Source organism: Marmota marmota, unplaced genomic scaffold, assembly GCF_001458135.2.
Source record: "Marmota marmota marmota unplaced genomic scaffold, marMar, whole genome shotgun sequence".
NCBI lineage: Eukaryota > Metazoa > Chordata > Mammalia > Rodentia > Sciuridae > Marmota > Marmota marmota.
Window position 1 is genome coordinate 3,361,866 of NW_026000305.1, and position 14,022 is coordinate 3,375,887.

A 14,022-nucleotide genomic window follows, 5' to 3' on the forward strand; every position below is an offset into this window, starting at 1 on the left:
TTGCTGGGTATTGACTGCAGGCTGCTCTCAACTCGTAGAGAGCTGGCTGGAGTCCCATATCATATGACTACTTCAATATCGTTAAAAAGGAAAGTCTCTAGAGACCTTTATGATATAATGTAATCATGTAAGTGGCATCCCAACACCTTAGCCATATTATTTTGTGTGGAATCTATCCACAGGTTCTGTTCATACTCTAGAGGATGGAGATTATACAAGGGCATGGACATGAAGAGGTGAAGATTCTGGGGACCCATCTTAGAATGTGTCTGCCACATTGATCAACTGTGGAGGTTTCTGTTTTGTCCTAGGCTTAATTCAGTATGCTGACATAGATACGAATCTACCTCTAAGTTTTAGATACAATTTGTTCTAGCTATGTAAAGTGAATAAAAATTGATGAACTCTTTATAAAGTATTACAAAGGCTATCAGGCAACATAAAGCTTATTAAACAATTTTTCCTTATAATGCCAATGTATTAAACATTTTTAATATTAGGTATTATATGAATACAATGATTTTGTTTAGTTGGTACATTTTGAGGATCCTGGAGATTACTTTTAAATTTATAACAGTCTCAAATTTGTTGAGAAAACTATTAGGTTTTGTTAATTACATTGTTAGATTCCATCACCCATATTTCTTCCTACTTTCCCCCTAGTTTTTCCTTATTTGTGTATCTCTTTACTACTTCATTGTATTTTTCAGCATCATGCTATGAGCTCTGTTACTTTACTCTTGTATGTAAGACTGATGGGTAGGTTTGTATCATACTATTATGGCCAGATAGTAGTAAAACCTTTCCAAAAATATATGTATTTATATTTCACTTTCCACACCACCTCCAATTCTAAAAATTTTAAGGGAAAAATTGTTTTTCTTTCTCGGTTTAGGTTTCCCTGATGACCTGTGTTTGTCAATAAGTAGTAAGAAAATGATAGATTTGAAGTGACCCACATGATTTTCTGAGGTTAGATGATTACAGCAACTCAGTTTATTTCTGCCTGGAAGATTTGTTATTTAATTCTTTTCTGATAAAACAAAAACAAATTTAAAATATGCTTCACTAGGCTTTGACATGAGAGTTTATTCACTTGGGTTTTGTAGTATTTGTGTAAATATTATTGTACTTATAACTACTGATCAGTTTTCTAGACTCTTCTATAGAAAATTATTTCTTCTCCATTTAACACTTCATTGGGGGAAACAACATGTTTGTTTTACTTGTAAAATTACATATTTTATTTTTGAAATAAAAGTTCATTGTTCCAGCGAAAATTATAAAAATATTTTTTTTTTGTTTCCACATGGGCAGAAATGATTTAAGTTTTAGTAAGGATCAGTAAATACTCTGGTCCTCTTTAGGAATGAATAATTTATATTGAAAATCTGGTACCTTGAGGGTAGATGAAATGGAAAAAAAAAGTAGAGTTGTAAAGGTAATTTGTGGAGATAAGAGATGATTTCCAGGATAGAGAGATCTTCTTGACTCAAATTTATTTTATTTCTAGTGCCTTCAGACCCACAGCTTCATGAAAAATTAGTCATAAGATGGTGTGAATAGGAAGTAACCACTAGGTAACAGAGGAAAGCAGTGTTTTTCTTTTTTGATGGATCATCTTTATTCTATGCATAACACTTTTTCTTTAGATAATCCTTAGTGTTGTTTTATTGTAAAAGTATAATTATCAGGATTCAGCCTTATTGACTTTTGGACTATTTTGCTGAATGCTCAATATTAATGACAAATCTATCTCATGAAAAAAATTACACACACACACACACACACACACCACTTTGACAGTTTTGTTGAGGTAAAATGGTAAGATAGTGGCATCAGTTATAGAAATAGGGAACCCTAGAGGGAGAGCATATTTGTAGGGGGACACTAATTCCTCTGTGTATTGGTTATTTTTGAGACATATGTAAGATAAACTAGTGGAACTATTAAGTATGCAGTTGAGAAGAGTAGTATCTGAGTAAATCTGAGATTCATGAGTAAATTGATTGCATTTCCTGAGGAGTTATTATGTTTCAAGGATATAGAAAAAAGAGCAATTAAAGAAAATAAAGAAATAGAAAATGAGATAGTGATATCAAAGAAGCCAAAAAATCCAATAGGAGTTTGGTCACCTATTGCTGCAGAGATTAAAATAAGAAAAGGACTGATGGAGCTACCATTTGACCCAGCAATTCCTCTCCTTCGTCTATACCCAAAGGACTTAAAAACAGCATACTACAGGGACATAGCCACATCAATGTTTATAGCAGCACAATTCACAATAGCTAAACTGTGGAACCAACTTGGATGCCCTTCAGTGGATGAATGGATAAAGAAAATGTGGCATATATACACAATGGAATATTACTTATTAATAAAAGAGAATAAAATCATGGCACTTGCAGGTAAATAGATGGAGTTGGAGAAGATAATGATAAGTGAAGTTAGTCAATCCCCCCAAAACAAATGCTGAATGTTTTCTCTGATATAAGAAGTCTGACTCATAGTGGGGTAGGGAGGGGGAACATGGGAGGGCTGAGGATGTGAGGGAAAGGGAGGGGGCATAGGGTTAGCAGTGATGGTGGAATGTGATTGACATCATTATTCAAAGTACATGTATGAAGACATGAATTGGTGTGAACATACTATATATACAAACAGATATGAAAAATTGTGCTCTATATGGGTAGTAAGAATTGTAATGCATTCCACTGTCGTGTATTTAAAAATAAAATCAATTAAAAATTAGAAAAATAGACATCATTAGTTGCTTTACTTGGTTTTCATTAGATGATATTCATTAAATTGTGTAAATTGCCTTAAAATATGTTGATTTAAAAATTTCATATACTCAAATTTGCTCCTTTTCATGTGTGGTTTGAGGATAGACAAATGTAGTTATAGAAATAACTTTGTGTAACTACCACCACAATCAAGATCAGAGTAGTTCCTTCACCCCCTTGGCACACCACCGGATGCCCGTTAAGGTGCCTCTTTGTGGTATGCCCTAACCCCTGGCAACCATTAATCTATTCCATTCTTTATAGTTTTGCCTTTTTCAGAATGCTATAAATAGAATCACCTTATATAGCATTTTGTATCTTGCATCTTTCACTTACAATGATATATTTGGTGGTTCACCCATGTTGTTGAGTGTATCAATAAATCATTCCTTTTTATTGCTTAGTAGTGAGTTGCCTTACTCAACTCCCAACCCCTGGAAACTAATGATATAAATTCTTTCCCTGTAGTTTGCCTTTTTCAGTGTCTTGTAGACAAGTCATCCAATATTTAGCACTTGGGTTTGACTTCTTTGAGTTAGCAAAACGTTTTTAACATCCATCTATATATTCTCAGGTATCAGTAGTTTTCTCATTTTTATTGATGATTAATATCAGTTTACCAGATCAAAGACACATAGACTCTTTCCAATATATGACAGTTCTGTATAAAACTGCTTTAATCATTCATATACAGATTTATTTGTTAACATGCATTTCCATTTTTCTCAGGTGAATGTTCTTCAGCTGTTTTCTGACCTCCATGATTTTTCATTGAGGAATCTGCAGCCAGTCAATTTGATGTTCCCTTTATTTAAAACTTTTCTCTCATTTCAATATTTTTTCTCCCATTTTTCTTTTGGTTTAGAGTAGCTTAATTAAGATATATCTTTGGGGCTGAGACTGGCTCAGCAATAGAGTGCTCGCCTAGAATGTGCGAGGCCCTGGGTTCGATCCTCAACACCACATAAAAATAAATAAATAAAGGTATTGTGTCTAACTACAACTAAAAAATAAATATTTAAAAGAAAAGATATGTCTTTGGGTGGTTTTATATAACTTTGTCCTGTTTGGGGTTCTTTGATCTTAAATCTATAAATTTAGTACATTTTCAGTTATTAATGCTTTTTTAAAAGAGCTTTATTGTGATGCAATTCATATATCATATAATTCACCCATTTAATATATAATCTGATATATTTATTATATTAACAAATGTTTGCAAACATCAAATTTTTCATCACATCCAAAAGGACCATTGTACTATTTTTTTTATTACCTTCATCTCCACATATATCAGCCTTGAACAACCTCTGTTTTCTATCTCTATAGATTTCCCTATTCTCAGCATTTCATAGGAATAGGAACATCTTTCTTTAAGTAATTTTTTTAGTATGATTCTATTTTTAATGGGATACTAATGACATGGATCTAGACCATTTAATATTGTTCCATGTGTCTGAGGCTCTGTTAATTTATTTTTTATGCATATATGTATTCATGTGCTATCTTGATTAGTGATCAATTAAGTAATGAGCGTATCCAATACCTTAAACTTTTATCATTACCTTATGGTGAGTTCTTTCAAATTCTAATTATTTTGGGACAGAGAATGAAAAAAATGTTTGTTATATTCACATTGCTGACAATAACATTGTACCTGTAACGGATCTATCCCCAAACCCCTTCCCACTATTTCCCTCAGTCTTGGGTAACCACTATTTTGCTTTGAATTTTTATGAGATTATCTTTTTAGATTTATATTCTGTATATAAATGAGATTGTGCAGTGTTCTTCAGCATCATCTGTGTTGTTGCAGTTGACAGAATTTTATGATTGTTATGGCTGAATAGTATTCTATTGTGTATAAATACTGCATTTTCTTTATCTATTCACCTGTTAATGAACATTTAGGTTGATTCCACATCCTGTGTATTGTAAATAGTGTTGCAGTAAACAAGGGAGTACAGGTGCAGGTGGGTATTATTTGACATTTTATTTTTATTTCCTTTGAGTATATACCCAGTGTGGTATTTCTGGATTGCATAGTAGCTTGTTTGATCATTTTCACTGTGTTCATATTGGATTGTTTCTGTTTACCTATCTTCAACTTTACTGTATCCACTTCTATCTGCATTCTTTTATTGATTATATCCAGTATTTTTTTTTGTTTCATATATTATGATTTTGGGATCTGGAATTACTTACATTGATTCTTATTTACTTTCTATGTATCTGCTGAGAAGTATTTTTCATTACATTCAGATATGTTTTGTTTTATTAAAAAAAAATCTTAGTTGATACAGCTGTTCTAAAATCCTTGACAGATATTTGACTATGAGAGGCATCTTGGAATTGATCCATTAGTGTTTGTTTCTTTCATAAAGAAAATTACCTTGTTGGGTTCATACTCCTAAGTTCTGTCCTCCCCTCTTTGGATAATTGTTACAATGTTAAGTTAGTTTTCAGAGCATTTGGGTATTATTGTGCATTTGCTACTGAGTGCACTTCCTAATTCACTTGTTGGTCTAAAACTTGAGCAATGGCTTATAGTGCAGGTCAGTTTTCAAATCTTTTTTTTTTTTTTTTTTTTTTGTATTCTTTGGTTCTATTTGCTGCACATGCATTTTGTTGTTGAACTTCACATGTATTAATTCCTACAAATAGTTAGGAGATATCTTTCTGCCATTCTGTTTTTCCCATTATTTCTTCCAAATTATTTGTTTCTCAGAGGCCCTGATGCTGTTCTTCTGGCAAGCAATATGAGTTTGTCTCAAAGTCTTAGTCTTTCTGCCCTTGGAATGAAGTGAAGAAGATAGTGAAAAAACTAACAGGGATTACTTCCATGCCTTTCCTATTATAGAATCCTCTTTTCCTGTTTCCTCTCCTCAGAGAGACAGGTTCTCTTTTTAATGGAGTTTACCTTAGATTAGGAATGGGAGTTGAAAAGAAGACTGTCATGGGAAATTCTTAGCTTCTCCTTATGTTCAACACCTCAGAAGTGCATTTTTTCCCCCTGGTTCTGTGTTTACAAAGTAGGATTTCTCTGGGAAATGTTGTTCATGTACAGTAGAGATCCATGGCTTAGCCTGTCCTTGGGTCAATTTCAGGGGGATAAAGGTGAAAAATAAAGTCAGGGAACTCATCAGTTATTTTTCAAATTTTGATCTTTTTTTTCCAATTCTATTGCTTAGTTTGTAGAGTTCTTAGGTAGTTTCCTTTTGTTTTATGCCTAGGGTTTTAGGTATAATCAGGGGAGAGATAGGTGTTGTGGGCTTATTCCATTTGACTCTCACCAGTAGCTCTGTTTAATTTACTTCATTTTTTTCTACTTTTTATTGGACTCTTTGAAGTGGACAATGATAAAATTCCTTTTTTCCCCAGACCATTTTGCTGTTTCAAACATCTTATGTCTGTGATTGGCAGATTTTTTTCATAAATGGCCAAATAATAATCCTAGGCCTTGCAGGCATAGGATCTCAGTCACAACTGTTCAGTTTTGCTGTTTAGAAACAATTGGGTGTGGCTGTGCTCCAGGAACATTTTATACAGAAACAGACAGCAGGCCAGATTTGGCCTATGGATCATAGTTTGTAGACCCTTTATCTAAGTTGTTTATATTTACTTTTCCCTTAATTAGTGATTGAAGAATATGTTTAATTATATACTGAGATGTGTATGTTGAAATAATTTCTTTTCATGGCCATTTATATCTATTTTCTGTAGTATATTCTTTCTTCTGTGTAGTAGTTTATGTGTTTAAATAGAACTCATATGATGGAGTGGAATTTATAACAGTTTAATAATGTAAAATTATTTCCATTCTAATTTTCTTGAACATATCCAAGCTAGATTTCTTCTGTGACACTTTTTTTTTTTATGTCATAGACATTTTCTTTAGGACAATCTTAATGAAAATACATAATTAATGTACTTAGTGTATGATCATATGTCCTAGCAAAGTCCTAAACAATATGAAATGAAACATAAAGCTCTGAAAAATCAAGGATTCTTAAGGTCAATCTGGGAACCATATTAGTAGTTTTTCTTTTCTAAGTACCTCCTATGTGTCCTTTGTCCTCCTGTTTTTCAGTAAGTGCGGGCCTTAGTAGATTGTGAAGGGAAATGCCTAGGGTTATATATCTCTTAGTTATTACTCTTGGTTTAATATTCCTGACTATCAATTTTTGAATGATGTTTTTCAGGTAAATGGTCTTAAAATGGTTGATGAGCCAATGGACGAGGGAGAAGCAGATTCTTGCCTTGTAAGTAATCATGTTGATTTTTTAAGCAATATTTTTAGCATATAAAGAAAGAGAATAATGGGAAAGGAAAAAAGGGTCCTATAAGTTAATGATAGTTAATCAGGTAAGTTTTTTAATATATTTATTTTAGTTATAGTTGGACACAAAACTTTTATTTTATTATTTTTATGTGGTGCTGAGGATCGAACCCAGCACCTCACACAGGCTGGGCAAGCACTCTACCACTGAACCACAACCCCAGCCCTCAGGTAAGTTTTTAATAAGTAAATGCAATTATTAATAATCAACTGCAGTTAAAGTATAAGACAGATTTTTCCATCAGAAATTTTTGTGACTGAAATGTTTTTAATAAACAACTTTTTGAAAAAAAGTTACATGCCATAAGGTCCCATTTTAAGTGTAATAGGTGAAAGATTTAATTGACAGTACATAAGTAACTGTATTACTAAATATAGAATCATCTGAAATAAACTGAATAAGATTATCTTTAATATCAGGGTAGAAAAGAGCTCTTATTTGGAAATATTGAACTCTAAGAATAGTCTGAAGTAATTTAAAATCCATTTTCTGGATGTCAGAGAGAATTAAATTTAAATTATTTCAGATGTTACTAACTATTTTAAAGACTAGCTAATTAATTCTGACTAATGTAGGCATTTCCATTTATGCTGTAATTTTTATGGTTGTCATTTCTGTAGATATTTTCACATAGTTATAGATTTTTTTAAGTTGGAATGAGCCTTGAAAATAGTATTTTGTAATATTTTCATTGCATAGATTAGTATATTGATATTTGGAGAGATTGTGATTTATACTACAGGATAAAATTAGTAAGTAATAGAATCAAGACGTATGATACAGTGTGCTTCCTCTTAGTTTAGCTATATGTTGTGTACACCCCAAGAAGTAAGGGGAATACCACTGTTTTCTCATTTAGTTGTGTATAAAATTAACTTTTATTTCTTTTTCCCTTGTAAAATGTGTCTTTAAGTTAATTTATCTAACACAGAAGCCAGCAGTTTGGTTTGTTCAACACTCTCCTTTGAAATATTATATGTATCTATCTCTGTAAACTGTGATCATGAAACACTTTCAATTGACAAGCAGTATAATGTTGTCATTTTAGCTTTTGCATTTTACTTAATAACATTTTAATTTTTAGTATAATCAAATATTAACTCTTAGCAAAATCATCTAAATATTTATATACAGATCATATGGGCTATGAGGCATAGAAATATTTATGTTGCTACTTTATAAAAGGAGTTTAAAAAGCTACAAAAAGCACTAGAAAAGACTGATTTAGGGGCTAGAGTTGTGGCTCAGCAGTGGAGTGCTTGCCTAGCACACATGAGGCACTGGGTTTGATCCCCAGTACCACATAGAAAAACTAAATAAAGAAAGGTATTTTGTCTGTCTGCAACTAAAAATATTTAAAAAAGAAAAGAGCGCCTTATTATATTTTAGCATTAATAAATTAATGAGGAAACAACTAGCGCTACACCACAGGAGGATAAAAAGTGTGTGTGTGTGTGTGTGTGTGTGCATATGTGTGCTTGTGCATGCACTTTGTGTATGTATACATGTATATATCTTTATATGGGAAGTCAAAATAAATTCATAACCATTAATGTAGCATGACTCATATATTCACTTTTCTAATTTTCGCTTAAAATTAGGAAGTACACATTTTATTGAAAAGATAGTAAAATATATATTGTTAGATGCTAATATGATTTATTGCATGCCATCAATTTAAATAGCTAGAAGGTAGATTTCAAAGTTTTAGAGAATAGAATTAGAAACACTTTCAGAAATTTGATTAATTCATGGCTGGACTTAAAAAGAAATACTTTTGGTGTGTGATGGTTTTGTGTTACAGTTTTTATCAGTAAAACTATATGAGTGAAAAACACTAACCATTTAAATTTATCCTTTTTTTTTTCTTTTTTGGTACCAGAAATAGAACCCATGCACACTTAACCACTGAGCCACATTCCAAGCTCTTTTTTTTCACATCTTCATACATGTATTTTCTATAATGATGAGGGTCTCCTTCCACCATCCAAGCTCTTTTTTATTTTTATTTTTTGAGACAGGGTCTTGCTAAGTTGCTGAGGCTGGCTTTGAACCTGGTGATCCTCCTATCTCAGTCCCTAGCCACCGGGATTATAGGTGTGCATCACCAGACTCAGAATAAATTTATCCCTTTAAAAATTGTTTTCATTTATAAGATTTTTTGGTTGTCATTGCTTATTCCAATGTGATGCTCATAACTGTTTGTTTTTGTTGGCTTTTTTTTGTTCTTGTTGTAAAATAGTATAGGATTGTAAAAACTGCTCTGTGTTACACATTGTTTAAACAGTGATCTTTGATTTGAACATTAGGAACTGGTAATGTAGCTTGGTGATAGAGAAGGGGCATTGCATGCATGAGGTCCTGGATTCAATCCCCAGCATTGAAAAATAAGTAGATACACTAGTTGAATTTTGTTTTATCTGTGTGACTTGATGCTGTTTTCTGATTGACTGACAACTAATCTACTCCATTTCAACTTGTGTTACTGTAGACTTTCATAGTCATTTGGTCATTTTTTTTTCAGTTAAAACAAGTAAAATTAAATCAGATGTTTCCTGGGCTCCATATATATTTAACATATGATCAGCAAAGCTGAAATATATGCCAATTATAATTTCCATATATCTCTATCATGAGCCATTTTCTATTTTTCAAAACAACCTTCACATTGGGAAAGAAGTAACAGGTCACAGATAAAAGATATCTGATATAAAATTTTACCACCTAGTCTCCTAACAATATCAAGTTTAGAAAAATTATGTTACCATTCATCTCTTTTAATATAAGATGGCTGATATGAGTTAATTTCTTATATTTTTTCACAATAAGTATATCTGTCTCCTACATTTGATAATTTATGATCCATTTATATTTACATTTAAAGCTTTATGGATCTGGGCACATGCCTGTAATCCCAGTGTCTTGGGAGGCTGAGACAAGAGGATCACGAATTCAAGCCAGCCTCAGCAACTTAGCAAGGCACTAAGCAAGTTAGCGAGACCCTGTCTCAAAATAAGTTATAAAAGAGTTGGGAATGTGGCTCAGTGGATAAGCGCCACTGGGTTCAATCCCTGGTACCAATTTTTTTTTGCCTTGAAATAATAGACATATTTTTGATTCTATCAATATCTTAGGATTTCCAAGGAAGATTAAATTAATGGTTATTTATTTTTTTGGTTACTGTTTTTTTTACTCCATTAGTGCAAGGTCAGCAAGATATTTAGTCTCTTAATTTATTTATAGTTTACTACCCAGAAATACAAATGTTACCTTTAACTGAAAATGTATAGTAAAATAACTAATTTCCTAATATTTTAAGGCCTATTTTTTAATTTTAAAAATTTATTATTATTATTATTAATTATTAGTATAATTTGGCAGTGCTATTGAATCCAGGGGTTCTTTGTGACTGAGCTAGATCCCTAGCCCTTTTTATTATTTATTTTGAGTCTTGCTGTATTTTCAAGGCTGGCCTTGAACTTGGAATCCTCCTGAGTAATTGGGATTACAGGCATATGCCATTGTACCTGGAAAAGCCATTCTTGATATATGCCCCTTATAAGGATTAAAAAAAATACAGCAGTATGAAAATTCTTCAAAAAACTAGGAATGGAACCACCATATGACCCAGTTATCCCACTCCTTGCTATATATCCAAAAAACTTAAAATGAGGATACTACAGTGATGTTCCACATCAGTGTTTATAGCAGCACAATTCACAACAGCCAAGCTATGAAACAAACTGAAGTACTCTTCAACAGATGAATTGTCAAGGAAAATGTGACACACACACACACACACACACACACACACAATCACAATGGAGTATTCTCAGCCATAAAAAAAGAATGCCCTTACGGCATTTGCCAGTAAATGGATGGATCTAGAGGCTGTCATGCTAAGGGAAATACTCCAGTCTCCCAAAGTCAAAGGTTGAATATTTTCTGTGATATGCAGAAGTTAATCCAAAATAATGGAGGGGAATAAAAAAGAAATGGGAAAAAAGGGAGAGGAAATTTCATCAAAATAGAGGGAAGATCATTAGAGTAGAAGAAAGGATTGAGGAAGACAAAGAAGGGGTGGGAAAACAGAAGAACAGTGGAATGAGTCTGACCAAATTGTTGTATGTGTATACATAGATGTCGAATGGTGGGTCCTGGCATTGAATATATCCACAAGACACTGATTAAATAAACAACAAAAAAGTAAACTGTAAATGGTTTTAAGAAAGATTAGTGCAATAGAGGGAGATGAGCTGGGAGTGGGAATTGGGGGAGGTACTGATGAATGAAATGGGGCCAGTGGTGTTCCATGCTTTTGTGGTTATGTCAGGGTATATCCTAGTCTTATATTTATCTGAAATAAATACATTTTAAAAAATTTAAAATGATCTTCTACAAGTTGGTTTTACTTAGTTAAACTCGTGTGGGGTATTAAGAAGGTAGTATTTCAAGTATGGGCTTGAACCTTTTCCTATATTATAGATTTTTCTTCTTGTATTTGCCTTTCCATTCTGATGGGCACTGTAGCCTTGCCATTCTTCAATATTTTTTCTGTTGCAATGCTTGTATTTGTTTTCTATTCATTTCTCTTTCTTTAAAATTTAGAACCCTGTACTACAAAATGCAAAATTCACTGATGAGTATTTATTTTGTTTAACATAAAAATGATTGGGCAGTGACTATAAGGTAGAGTTAATGCTGCCCAATGAAGTAAAGCAAAGATAAATATTATAAATAAGTTCAGTAGCTTTAGTTTTTAAATAGCTGTTCAAAGTTCTCAGTTGATCCTCATATAACAGATTTGAAATAAATAGAGCAGATATTGTTTCCATTTTATTGATGAAGAAACTAACGAACTTATAAGAAAAATAAACCTTCCCAAGTAGAAATTAGTTTGCCACCCTTCTTTGCTTTCCATTCTTTAATACAAAAGTTTGCAAAGCTACATTTTACGCAGTTACTTTCCAATATGTGTATTATTTTTATATATTTATTTCAACCTAATGGCATTGGACATTTACATAGTAATTACCTTAAGTCTTCTTTCAAAGTATGTTGTTATTTGGCTTGGTTTTCACTGGCCCTTAAATTTTTTTCTGCATGAGAAGGATACATCAAGCTGCTTTTCTGAGTCTCCACATATGCTTTAACAAATCCATAACTAAATGCTTCTTAGAATCTCAGTATGATCTTTTAAATTTTTTTTTTACCAAAGGTCACAGTCTACACATATATTTATTGCTTTATTAAGCAATTTTTTTCTACAGATAAATATTTTATTATTATTTAAAAAATAACATTTAAACTTTAAAAATCTCTCTCAGTTTCTTTCTCCCCCCACTTCCTCCCCTCTCTTTTGACTTGTTTTTTGGAGGTTAATTCCATAATCCTGTGAAACTGTTGTGATTCAGGTATAGTACATTATTAATGGTTGTTATCAGCTCTTTCTCTTTCTCTTTAACAAGTGATTTGTTTTTCCTAAAGAAATCAGTTTTCAAATAAACAGAGCAGTAGTGTATTTGGCAGTTAATTTTTTACTTTATCATTATGTTTTTTCAGTATTGCAGCATTGTTCTCCACCTGAATTTTAAAAAATGATCAAAAATTTTAGAGGTTTGATCATTCTGTTTCTCTTGTGGTGGAAATGGCATATTTTTTTCCTAAACAATTACTTCAAGCTTGGAAGAACTAACCCAACTTATAGTCATTCCTGCCTTAGATTTATCATTTAATGTGAATAGAATAGTAGTCTCTTGTTTGGTAGTTTCTGAATCTTCATTTCCTAGAAGCAGCTATATTTTCATAGATCCACTAAGATTAGATACCATTTATGAGTTTGCTAGGGTTACCCTTACAAAGTACTATAGACTAAATGGCTTAATCAACGAAAATGTATTTTGTCACAATTCTGGAGTCTATTAAGTCTGAGATCAAGATGCTGGCAGGGTTGGATTTTCTTTAACTTGTACTTTCACTGTGTGCCTTTATATGATCTTTCTTCAGTGTGGATGTGTCTTAATTTCCTCTTCTTAGAAGGATATCAGTCTTATTAGTTTAAGCACCACCCTTTATGACATCATATTGCCTGAATTACCTCTTTAAAGGCCCCTAAATATGGTCGTAGTCTAAGGTACTAGGTGTTAGGACTTTAACATGTCAATTTTGAGGGGACCTGATTGAGCCCATAACATGCTTGTGGGTTTTTATTTCTTTAAGGATATGGTTCTGACAGACTCCTGTGTCTCTAAGCATTTTACCTCTGTATCCCCAGTGTGTAGCAGTGTCTGATAAAGAATATTGCTTAATGAATGTTGTCAATTATTTGAGTATATGTATAATTTAAAAGAGTATATACATGGGGATATAAGATGATATACCACAAATTTATTATACAAAGATAAAGAACTTTCTTGAGCATTATTTACCCTTAGGGAAAAACAGAAGACTCAGAAGTAAACTACTACCTTATATAAAGCTAGATTGTTGCTACTCTTAAGCTTTTGGAATAGAACCTGAAGAAAGGTAGAGAGGTAGAGAGCGAAGGGGGAGTTTCAGAGACAATAAAACAAAATTATAATAGTAAACAATGAACTTGGGCATGCTGCAACATGTTCAGCAATAGTTAGGAATGTGGCTGGAAACTGAGGAAATAAGAAAAAACAATGTTGGAAATGGTGACACAGGAGGGCATCAGTTACTTTGACAGTAAAAAAAAAAGAGTGGAATACAAATGATAAAAACAGCTCTGTAATAAGTAGCTATAAACACTTACATATATGTATGTGCATACATTAAATATATCTGTATATGTATTTTGTGTCTTTCTTCAGTATAAAGTTACATATATATGCAAATATATATATATATATATATATATATATATATATATATAT

The 14,022-nt window shown here is 32.3% G+C and overlaps 1 protein-coding gene across 3 annotated transcripts in view; it reads left to right on the top strand.

Annotated features, from left to right (window-relative positions):
• Window positions 1-14,022, top strand: part of Rps6ka6 (ribosomal protein S6 kinase A6) — a 101,765-nt gene that overhangs the window by 23,845 nt on the left and 63,898 nt on the right. For 2 of the 3 annotated variants that reach the window (XM_015502134.2, XM_048797296.1), the window contains one exon: window positions 6,989-7,048. In XM_015502134.2, coding sequence (XP_015357620.1) covers window positions 6,989-7,048 — 60 coding nt within the window. Of the gene's footprint in view, window positions 1-3,983; window positions 4,760-6,988; window positions 7,049-14,022 lie in introns of those variants that run through there. The other variant, XM_048797297.1, reaches the window with a different exon arrangement.